Below are 12,238 nucleotides of genomic sequence, written 5' to 3'. Positions count from 1 at the left end.
GACCACGGCAACTGCCGGCAAATCCACCTTTTTACCTCAGACCCCTTCACAACAGAAAAAGACACCGTCTTTTCAGCCGCAGTCCTTTCGCTCCTATAAAAAGCGACCAAAAGGACAGTCTTATCTGCCGAGAGGCAGAGGAAAGGGTAAGAAAGGGCAGCACGCAGCCCCTGCCCAGGAACAGAAGCCCGCCCCGGCTTCTACAAAGTCATCAGCATGACGCTGGGGCTTTACAAGCGGACCCAGGAACGGTGGGGGGTCGACTCAAGATTTTCAGCAATCAATGGGCTCACTCACAAGTGGCCCCGTGGGTCCTGCAGATAATATCTCAGGGTTACATGCTGGAGTTCGAAAGGTTTCCCCCTCGCCGGTTCCTAAAGTCTGCTTTACCAACGTCTCCCTCAGAAAGGACGTCGGTTTTGGAAGCCATTCACAAGCTGTATTCTCAGCAGGTGATAGTCAAGGTACCCCTCCTACAACAGGGAAAGGGGTATTATTCCACACTATTTGTGGTACCGAAGCCGGACGGTTCGGTAAGACCTATTCTAAATCTGAAATCCTTGAACCTGTACATACAGAAATTCAAGTTCAAGATGGAGTCACTCAGAGCAGTGATAGCGAATCTGGAAGAAGGGGACTTCATGGTGTCCCTGGACATAAAGGATGCTTATCTGCATGTCCCAATTTACCCCTCACACCAAGGGTATCTCAGGTTCGTGATACAAGACTGTCATTATCAGTTTCAAACGATGCCGTTTGGTTTATCTACGGCCCCTCGGGTCTTTACCAAGGTAATGACCGAAATGATGGTTCTTCTACGAAGAAAAGGCGTATTAATTATCCCTTACTTGGACGATCTCCTGATAAGGGCAAAGTCCAGAGAACAGCTGGAAGTCGGTGTAGCACTAACCCAGGTAGTGCTCCAGCAACACGGGTGGATTCTGAATCTTCCAAAATCTCAATTGACCCCGACAACTCGTCTGCTGTTCCTGGGAATGATTCTGGACACGGTTCAGAAAAAGGTGTTTCTCCCGGAGGAGAAAGCAAGGGAGTTATCCGAACTTGTCAGGAACCTCCTAAAACCAGGAACGGTGTCAGTACATCAATGCACAAGAGTCCTGGGAAAGATGGTGGCTTCGTACGAAGCGATTCCATTCGGCAGATTCCATGCACGGACATTTCAGTGGGATCTGCTGGACAAATGGTCCGGATCGCATCTGCACATGCATCAGCGGATAGCACGGTCACCAAGAACAAGGTTGTCTCTCCTGTGGTGGCTGCAGACTGCCCATCTGTTAGTGGGCCGCAGATTCGGCATACAGGACTGGGTCCTGGTGACTACGGATGCCAGCCTACGAGGTTGGGGAGCAGTCACAAAGGGAAGAAACTTCCAGGGCGTGTGGTCAAACCTGGAGACGTCTCTTCACATAAATATACTGGAGCTAAGAGCGATCTACAATGCTCTAAGTCTGGCAAAACCGCTGCTTCAGGGTCAGCCGGTGTTGATCCAGTCCGACAACATCACGGCAGTCGCCCACGTAAACCGACAAGGCGGCACGAGAAGCAGGAGTGCAATGGCAGAAGCGGCAAGGATTCTGCGCTGGGCGGAGAATCATGTCATAGCACTGTCAGCAGTGTTCATCCCGGGAGTGGACAACTGGGAAGCAGATTTCCTCAGCAGACACGACCTTCACCCGGGAGAGTGGGGACTTCATCCAGAAGTTTTCCACATGATTGTGAACCGTTGGGAAAAACCAAAGGTAGACATGATGGCGTCTCGCCTCAACAAAAAATTGGACAGGTATTGCGCCAGGTCAAGAGACCCTCAGGCAATAGCTGTGGACGCTCTGGTAACACCGTGGGTGTACCAATCAGTGTATGTGTTCCCTCCTCTGCCTCTCATACCAAAGGTGCTGAGAATTATACGGAAAAGAGGAGTAAGAACGATACTGGTGGCTCCGGACTGGCCAAGGAGAACTTGGTATCCGGAACTTCAAGAGATGCTCACGGAGGATCCGTGGCCTCTACCTCTGAGAAGGGATTTGCTTCAGCAGGGACCTTGTATGTTCCAAGACTTACCGCGTCTGCGTTTGACGGCATGGCGGTTGAACGCCGGATTCTAAAAGAAAAGGGCATTCCAGAGGAAGTTATTCCTACCTTGATTAAGGCTAGGAAGGAAGTGACTGTACAACATTATCACCGCATTTGGCGAAAATATGTTGCGTGGTGTGAGGCCAAGAAGGCTCCAACGGAAGAATTTCAATTGGGTCGATTCTTACATTTCCTGCAAGCAGGATTGTCTATGGGCCTAAAATTGGGGTCTATTAAAGTTCAAATTTCGGCCTTATCAATTTTCTTCCAGAAGGAATTGGCGTCAGTGCCTGAAGTACAAACTTTTGTCAAAGGTGTACTACATATACAACCCCCAATAGTGCCTCCAGTGGCACCGTGGGATTTGAACGTGGTTCTAAATTTTCTCAAATCTCATTGGTTTGAGCCGTTAAAATCGGTAGAATTAAAATACCTTACATGGAAGGTAACCATGCTGTTGGCCCTGGCTTCTGCCAGGAGAGTTTCAGAGTTGGCAGCGTTGTCATACAAGAGCCCATATCTGATATTCCATTCGGACAGGGCAGAATTGAGGACGCGTCCTCAATTTCTCCCTAAGGTGGTTTCGGCATTTCACTTAAACCAGCCTATTGTGGTGCCTGCGGCTACTAGCGACTTGGAGGACTCCAAGTTACTGGACGTTGTCAGAGCATTAAAAATATATATTTCAAGGACAGCTGGAGTCAGAAAAACTGACTCGTTGTTTACATTGTATGCACCCAACAAGATGGGTGCTCCTGCGTCTAAACAGACGATTGCACGTTGGATCTGTAGCACAATCCAACTTGCACATTCTGTGGCAGGCGTGCCACAGCCTAAATCTGTAAAGGCCCACTCCACAAGGAAGGTGGGCTCATCTTGGGCGGCTGCCCGAGGAGTCTCGGCATTACAACTTTGCCGAGCAGCTACGTGGTCAGGGGAGAACACGTTTGTAAAATTTTACACATTTGATACTCTGGCTACAGAGGACCTGGAGTTTTCTCATTCGGTGCTGCAGAGTCATCCGCACTCTCCCGCCCGTTTGGGAGCTTTGGTATAATCCCCATGGTCCTGACGGAGTCCCCAGCATCCACTAGGACGTTAGAGAAAATAAGAATTTACTTACCGATAATTCTATTTCTCATAGTCCGTAGTGGATGCTGGGCGCCCATCCCAAGTGCGGATTGTCTGCAATGCTTGTACATAGTTATTGTTACAAAATCGGGGTATTACTGTTGTTGTGAGCCATCTTTTCAGAGGCTACTTCGTTTTGTTATCATACTGTTAACTGGGTTCAGATCACAAGTTGTACGGTGTGATTGGTGTGGCTGGTATGAGTCTTACCCGGGATTCAAGATCCTTCCTTATTGTGTACGCTCGTCCGGGCACAGTACCTAACTGAGGCTTGGAGGAGGGTCATAGGGGGAGGAGCCAGTACACACCATGTGACCTAAAAAGGCTTTTTAGATGTGCCCTGTCTCCTGCGGAGCCCGCTATTCCCCATGGTCCTGACGGAGTCCCCAGCATCCACTACGGACTATGAGAAATAGAATTATCGGTAAGTAAATTCTTATTTTTTTTTGTAATATATTTATTGGAAATGTCAAACAAAACCACACACGGCATGACAAATAAGCAATATTTAATATGATAGAGACATAGCTAGGTAGGAAGACAAAATAAAAAATACATATTTCCAAGTAAGGGGTCAATCCTGTTAGATGCGGCATCATTTTATGTCTTGCCGAATTAGCACAAAAGCGCTCACAGCCCCATAGGGCTCTGAGTACTTTAGTGCAAATACAGCCCAAAACCAGCCCGCAAAGGGGGTGAGATCGGGTGCTGTTGCTAGCGTTTAAACGCCTACTGCAATGGCACATCGCACCCTTCACGGGTAATAGGATCGACTCCTAATAATGCAATACCATTCAACTATAGTAGTAGATAAAGACAATGATGCATAGAATTAGAAGTAAATACCCCAGTCAGTCAAAGGGATATCCCTAATGGGACCAATAAATAGCAGGAACAATATGCGAAGATGGAAAAGTGGTAATGACTCAATGACGGAAGCTGCTGCAGATGTCTGATAGTTTAGAAACCACTAAAATGGGAGAGAATCCTTGGTCATATATTTCCAAATTATACCAAGAGCCTAGTGAATTCCTTCAGGTGGGGAGTTTATGTGACAAAGTATGTGATCCAAATAGAGTAAAATTTTTCCACCCTGGCTTCAACGTCTAAGAAACATTTCACCCAATCCATCTGGTAAAGATGGGTCAGGCATGGAAACAGTTACAAAGGAATCCTATACCAACCACTGAGAGAGGATTGTTTTTTTTCTGACTGCAATCCTAGCTGTGCATTATTCCCTGAGTGAGAACGGGGAAAAGAAAGGGGGATGGTAGTCCGATAGTGCACACTCCATATCTAATGGGAAGGAGATACAAAGGTCATGGGTTACGAGTCTGAACAGCCAACCAGAACTCCTACATAATAGGACAGAACTACATGCAATGCATTAGGTCCGCAGCAGGTTGGGAGCACTAAATGCACTGTGACTCAGAAGAGGCACCAGTCAAACATCTCCGTTTTGAAGTATATTATGCTCTATGGAGCAACTTAAGCGGCATCTCCGTGTAGGAGGAAGAATCTACTGTAGTTGCCTGTTCAGACGTACATGGGATTTGATATTAGCCTACATGACCTTTTCCGGGAAGTCATTGTCATTTGGCCACCTTGCTTTGTATGATATATAGATCTAATTTCCATCTAGTGTGCGCATATATGGAATCGGTAGCATGGGGCCCCAGGAGCCTGTAATGTAGTATACCATCTATAGGACAGGCTTTATCCAGAGGTGACAGGACATGGTTTACATAACTGCAAATTTGATAGTAAGACCAAGTTATTGAATTTCTGGTTGAGAGTAAGAACCAAGGAGCAACTCCGATCTAAAAATTGTTAACACATTCTAATCCCTGGCCATGTCAAGGCCACACAACACTACAGGCATGGCAGTCCTGGAAATTAGGGTTGAAAAAAAGAGGTATGAAAAGTGAGTGGGACACCGTAAGGTAAAGTCTCTTCCTAAGCACCTGCAAAGTGTAGCAAGGTGTAGAAATTTAAGGCTTATCGTTAAAGATGATTGGAAAATTTGAAAGAGATGTGTAGTAAATTGAATGTGTGGATTGAATTCCTGTTCTATGAGTTTATTAACAAAATTATCTGAATCGCCTATCCAATCCATAGCATAGCGTTCTTTAGCAGCCTAAGCATAATCTTAAAGGCGAGGAGATTGAAAGTGCTAAACTGTGGGGGCTGCTGTAATTTAACAAAGGAGACACGTCAAATAAACTTATTAAGCGCTGAGGTTATGGTGTGCAGGTCTCTTTTGGTGAGCGTGAATGGGAGCATTTGTATAGAGAAGACGGATAAGCTAACCATTTTAAACAAAGGACATTTCCCTAAATAGAAAGGAAAGAGATGCTGCAATCTCTGGAAATCAGACAGAAGTTACTAAATAAATCTTGGAATGTTTGCTGAATAAAGGTGAGAAGCATGCTGGAGGAGGAAATACGGATACCTAAATAGGTAAGGCACCCCATTGACCCACTTAAAATGGGAATGGTGTGTCCCATCCATCTCTAGCCTCCAGGTGAAATACCAAAGACTCAATGTTTCAGATGTTCACCAGGAAACCAGAAATCAAGTGGGAAGTTTTGCAGTGTGTCCAGAAGTTGAGGAAAAGCAAGATGAAGCTTTCTAAAATAATAATAGAAATTGTCTGCAAAGTCCGATACCCTTATGTCATGTTCATCATTTCCAGTGGCCAACACAAACAAAAGGCGATATTCAATTAGCAGCAGTAACTATATCCCAATAACCATCGAAAACACATAGGTATGGGAATTTATCACAGATCCTATATGTTTTCGCCTGCAAACAGTAAATTTTTCTGGCAGAAAAAAAGGGCGACATTTGAATTCGACAGAAAAAAAATTGTCGAAAACCCCCAATTTTTTATTTTGGTCTCCTGTACCCAGTTTTTTGTGCCCGCATAATTTTCGGGGCTAATTGAATATCCCTCAAAGTGTCTAAGGGATCTATAGCCAATCTAATAAGTAGTTGGGACAGCGGACAAACCCTGTCTAGTGCCTCTTTAGTGAAAAGGGGCGCATATTTAAACAATTAACGGTCATAAGTGGTGTTAGCTGACGATGCAGCGGTTGGAAAATGCTAATGAAATCAGGGCCATATTGTTGGAGGTTAAGAACCCGCACTATATAGTACCAGGAGACACAATCCTAGGCCTTATCAGCATTGCAACTCACTACAGTACCAGACTTATCACCTTGCAGCTGGGTCTGGAATATATATGCGTTACCAGAAGCCTCACGTTATGCGCTAAGGCAGTGGTTCTCAAACTTTTTTGAGTCACGGCGCCTTAGAGTATCAGAATTCTTTTCATGGCACTCCTAGGCCAAAATTTTCTTATTTAGAAATTTAGAAAGAATTATTAAATTAAGTAAATTTTTGTTTATATGTCATCCTTAGGTTTAATTGTGTGGTGAGGGACAAGATTGTCTTCTGTTTGTCCACATATTTTATGATTGACAGCCGCTAGCGCTGATTTTGCCTATTACATTGACCATAAATAATTTTAATTGGTCCTGGACCACCAACCCAGGGCACCTTTGCAACTGTCCTGAGGCACCCCAGGGTACCACGGCACACAGTTTGCGAACCACTGCGCTAAGGTATGACCTTTAACAAGTCAGTTTGAGCCGGGTGAAGGACAGAAGACTGCAGTGTTAATAAAAGCATAGCAACAAGTATGGTAAACTGTTGTTTTTGAATATTTAAAATTGAACAGAACCTGAAATTCCATTTTATTTGTAAAAGCAGTATTTAGTTTGAGTAATGGCATATTCATTTAATAATTCTTCCATTAGTTCCTAAGCTGTCATCGTCTTTTAATGTATTTTATATTTAAATTGTTTAATCAATTTGAGTTATCATATGAGAAAGTTATACCTGTACATCAGTTCTTTTCATTATAATGCAGTGTGGATTTCTGTCTCTGAAAACGTTTTCTTTTTCTCTTTACAGGAGGTCTTAGGTTATAAAATTGATCATCAAGTATCTGTTTACATAGTAGCAGTATTAGAATACATTTCTGCTGATATATTAAAACTTGTTGGGAATTATGTACGGAATATAAGGCATTACGAAATTACAAAGCAAGACATAAAGGTTGCAATGTGCGTGGACAAGGTAAGCAGGGTTTTCTCTTTTCTTGCTTCACATTCCATATGAACTCATAACAAAAATCAAGTTGTTTCCTCATACGTCCTACAGGATGCTGGGGACTCCGTAAGGACCATGGGGTATAGACGGATCCGCAGGAGCTTGGGCACAGTATAAAGACTTAAACTGGGTGTGAACTGGCTCCTCCCTCTATGCCCCTCCTCCAGACCTCAGTTAGATTCTGTGCCCAGGAGTGAATGGACACACACCAGGGGAGCTCTACTGAGTTTCTCTGAAAAGACTTTGTTAGGTTTTTTATTTTCAGGGAGACCTGCTGGCTACAGGCTCCCTGCATCGTGGGACTGAGGGGAGAGAAGTCAGACCTACTTCTTCTTAGTTCAAGGGCTCTGCTTCTTAGGCTACTGGACACCATTAGCTCCAGAGGGTTCGATCACTTGGTTCGCCTAGCTGCTTGTTCCTGGAGCTGCGCCGTCACCCCCCTCACAGAAGCCAGAAGAAAGAAGCCGGGTGAGTATGAGAAGTACAGAAGACGTCAGACGGCAGAAGACTTCAGTAACGGAGGTAAGCGCAGCGGTAGCGCTGCGCTCCATGCTCCCACACACCAACGGCACTCACAGGCTGCAGGGTGCTTGGGGGGGAGCGCCCTGGGCAGCAGTTACTGAGGTCTGGTTTAACTGGCAAAAGAGCATACTACGGACCCCGTGCACCGCGTACGATACCCCGCCAGTTCATAGCAGCGGTCGCGCTGCGCGCCGGTGCTCCCACACACCAACGGTTTTACTTGGGTGCAAGGGGCGGGGGGGGGGGGTGCCCTGAACAGCAATCTGTATAGGTTTTCAGTAGGTATATAGTGTGTATACATTATATAGGGTCCCCGGCCTGCATATATACTATAACGGGGCTGAAGCGCGCCGATGGGGGCGGGGCTTAGCCCTCACACACACAGGAGTCAGCGCCTTTTTCTCACTGTCCCCGCCAAAAAATGTGTAAAGCACAAACAGGGGGGGCACAGTCTTTTAGTGTTATGTTGGACATATATAACAGTAGTTGATTTAGAGATGAGCATGTAATCATTCTTGTGTGTATTTTCTGTGTGCTCCCTGTCAGATATACCCACTTTAGTTCACTTGTGTCGACAGGCGTGAGTGTTCTGTCATAAACACCTATGGGGTTCACTGTCGGCATCGCCGATGCATGTGGGTACTTGATACAGTAGCCAACAGGTCGGTAGTGGTATGCTTGTAAAAAGTCAATACTATATGGGAGGCACAGTAGTATGTGGGTGACCCTGTCGGCACCAACTGTTATCACCGGGTGTAAATGGACATGCTGTAACTGACTTATACCTGTATATATACATTTATAGGTATATGTATGGTAAGGTTCCATGGGCCTGTAGCTTGAGCACAGACATGGTAGTTTTTGTGGGGGAGTGACATTGGATTTGTATAGGTATACTTCCCTCGGACCCCTCGGGGTCGCAAGAATGTAATTTTGCTTGGTTACTAATCCCTGCTGTCGACGAATACTAGGGTTTTCTGTCGACTATAATGTTTCCTGGTAGATCCACAACTGGGGCATTTCAGTACATGGTCATACACGTCCAGAACACATTAATGTCACTGGGGACCCGAAGGCTCCGGACAATCCGCTTATATGTGTGTGTATATATATATATATATATATATTTCTCTGACGTCCTAGTGGATGCTGGGGACTCCGTCAGGACCATGGGGATATAGCGGCTCCGCAGGAGACAGGGCACAATAATAAAAGCTTTAGGATCAGGTGGTGTGCACTGGCTCCTCCCCCTATGACCCTCCTCCAAGCCTCAGTTAGATTTTTGTGCCCGACGAGAAGGGTGCAATCTAGGTGGCTCTCCTGAGCTGCTTAGAATAAAAGTTTAAGTTAGGTTTTTTATTTTCAGTGAGTCCTGCTGGCAACAGGCTCACTGCTACGAGGGACTTAGGGGAGAGAAGAAAACTCACCTGCGTGCAGGATGGATTTGCTTCTTAGGCTACTGGACACCATTAGCTCCAGAGGGAGTCGGAACACAGGTCTCACCCTGGGGTTCGTCCCGGAGCCGTGCCGCCGACCCCCCTTACAGATGCCGAAGTTGAAGAGGTCCAGAGGTCCAGAAACAGGCGGCAGAAGACTTTCAGTCTTCATAAGGTAGCGCACAGCACTGCAGCTGTGCGCCATTGTTGTCAGCACACTTCACCAACAGTCACCAACTGTCACTGAGGGTGCAGGGCGCTGGGGGGGGCGCCCTGGGCAGCAATGTATAATACCTTTTTATGGCTAAAATACATCGCATATAGCCCTTGAGGCTATATGGATGTATTTAACCCCTGCAAGATCTCACAAACTCCGGGAGAAGAGCCCGCCGAAAAGGGGGCGGGGCCTATTCTCCTCAGCACACGGCGCCATTTTCCTGCTCAGCTCTGCTGTGAGGAAGGCTCCCAGGCTCTCCCCTGCACTGCACTACAGAAACAGGGTTAAAACAGAGAGGGGGGGCACTTATTTGGCGATATGATTACATATATAAAAATGCTATAAGGGAAAACACTTGTATAAGGGGTTGTCCCTGTATAATTATAGCGTTTTTGGTGTGTGCTGGCAAACTCTCCCTCTGTCTCCCCAAAGGGCTAGTGGGGTCCTGTCCTCTGTCAGAGCATTCCCTGTGTGTGTGCTGTGTGTCGGTACGTGTGTGTCGACATGTAGGAGGACGATGTTGGTGAGGAGGCGGAGCAAATTGCCTGTATTGGTGATGTCACTCTCTAGGGAGTCGACACTGGAATGGATGGCTTATTTAGGAATAACGTGATAATGTCAACACGCTGCAAGGTCGGTTGACGACATGAGACGGCCGGCAAACAAATTAGTACCTGTCCAGGCGTCTCAGACACCGTCAGGGGCTTGTAAAAACGCCCATTTACCTCAGTCGGTCGACACAGACACGGACACTGACTCCAGTGTCGACGGTGAAGAAACAAACGTATTTTCCTTTAGGGCCACACGTTTCATGTTAAGGGCAATGAAGGAGGTGTTACATATTTCTGATACTACAAGTACCACAAATAAGGGTATTATGTAGGGTGTGAATAAACTACTTGTAATTTTTCCTGAATCAGATAAATTAAATGAAGTGTGTGATGATACGTGGGTTTCCTCCGATAGAAAATTATTGGCGGTATACCCTTTCCCGCCAGAAGTTAGGGCGAGTTGGGAAACACACCTTAGGGTGAATAAGGCGCTCACACGCTTATAAAAACAAGTGGCGTTACCGTCTCCAGATACGGCAGCCCTCAAGGAGCCAGCTGATAGGAAGCTGAAAAATATCCTAAAAGTATATACACATATACTGGTGTTATACTACGACCAGCAATCGCCTCAGCCTGGATGTGCAGCGCTGAGGGGGCTTGGTCGGATTTCCTGACTGAAAATATTGATACCCTTGACAGGGACAAGATTTTATTGACTATAGAGCATTTTAAGGATGCATTTCTATATATGCGAGATGCGCAGAGGGATATTTGCATTCTGGCATCAAGAGTAAATGTGATGTCCATATCTGCCAGACGACAGTGGTCAGGTGATGCAGATTCCAGACGGCACATGGAAGTATTGCCGTATAAAGGGGCGGTCCATCGGACCTGGTGGCCATGGCAACAGCTGAAAAATCCACCTTTTGTTACCCCAAGTCACATCTCAGCAGAAAAGGACACAGTCTTTTCAGTCTCAGTCCTTTCGTCCCCATAAGGGCAGGCGGGCAAAAGGGCCAGTCATATCTGCCCAGGGGTAGAGGAAAGGGAAGAAGACTGCAGCAGGCAGCCCATTCCCAGGAACAGAAGCCCTCCACAGCTTCTGCCAAGTCCGCAGCATGACGCTGGGGCCGTACAAGCGGACTCAGGTGTGGTAGGGGGTCATCTCAAGAGTTTCAGCACGCAGTGGGCTCACTCACAAGTGGACTCCTGGATCCTACACGTAGTATCCCAGGTGTACATTGGAAATTCGAGACGTCTCCCCCTCACAAGTTCCTGAAGTCTGCTTTACCAACGTCTCCCTCCGACAGGGAGTCAGTATTGGGAACAATTCACAGGCTGTATTCCCAGCAGGTGATAATCAAAGTACCCCTTCTACAACAAGGGAAGGGGTATTATTCCACACTATATTGTGGTACTGAAGCCAGACGGCTAGGTGAGATCTGAAATATTTGAACACTTACATACAAGCGTTCAAATCAAGATGGAGTCACTCAGAGCAGTGATAGCGAACCAGGAAGAAGGGGACGATATGGTGTCACTGGATATCAGGGACGCTTACCTACATGTCCAAATTTGCCCTTCTCACCAAGGGTACCTCAGGTTCGTGGTACAGAACTGTCACTATCAGTTCAGACGCTGCCGTTTGGATTGTCCACGGCACCCCGGGTCTTTACCAAGGTAATGGCCGAAATGATGATTCTTCTTAAAAGAAATATGGACGCTTTCCTGATAAGGGCAAGGTCCAGAGAACAGTTGGAGGTCGGAGTAGCACTATCTTAAGTAGTTCTACGACAGCACGAGTGGATTCTAAATATTCCAAAATCGCAGTTTTTTCCGACGACACGTCTACTGTTCCTAGGGATGATTCTGGACACAGTCCAGAAAAGGATGTTTTCTCCCGGAGAAGAAAGCCAGGGAGTTATCCGAGCTAGTCAGGAACCTCCTAAAACCAGGAAAAGTATCAGTGCATCATTGCACAAGGATCCTGTGAAAAATGGTGGTTTCTTACAAAGCGATCCCATTCGGTAGATTTCACGCAAGAACCTTTACGTGGGATCTGCTGGAAAAATGGTCCGGATCGCATCTTCAGATGCATCAGCGGATAACCCTGT

The 12,238-nt window shown here is 46.3% G+C and overlaps 1 protein-coding gene across 1 annotated transcript in view; it reads left to right on the top strand.

Annotated features, from left to right (window-relative positions):
* Nucleotides 1-12,238, top strand: part of SOS1 (SOS Ras/Rac guanine nucleotide exchange factor 1) — a 487,602-nt gene that overhangs the window by 257,019 nt on the left and 218,345 nt on the right. Inside the window, exon 4 of the mRNA XM_063918018.1 lies at nucleotides 7,201-7,365. Within this exon, the coding sequence (XP_063774088.1) occupies nucleotides 7,201-7,365 (165 nt within the window). The remainder of the gene's footprint in view (nucleotides 1-7,200; nucleotides 7,366-12,238) is intronic.

The sequence above is a fragment of the Pseudophryne corroboree genome, chromosome 4, assembly GCF_028390025.1.
Source record: "Pseudophryne corroboree isolate aPseCor3 chromosome 4, aPseCor3.hap2, whole genome shotgun sequence".
NCBI classification, from domain to species: domain Eukaryota; kingdom Metazoa; phylum Chordata; class Amphibia; order Anura; family Myobatrachidae; genus Pseudophryne; species Pseudophryne corroboree.
The sequence above is the reverse complement of the archived record's forward strand: the minus strand, read 5'-3'. Positions and strand labels throughout refer to the sequence as shown.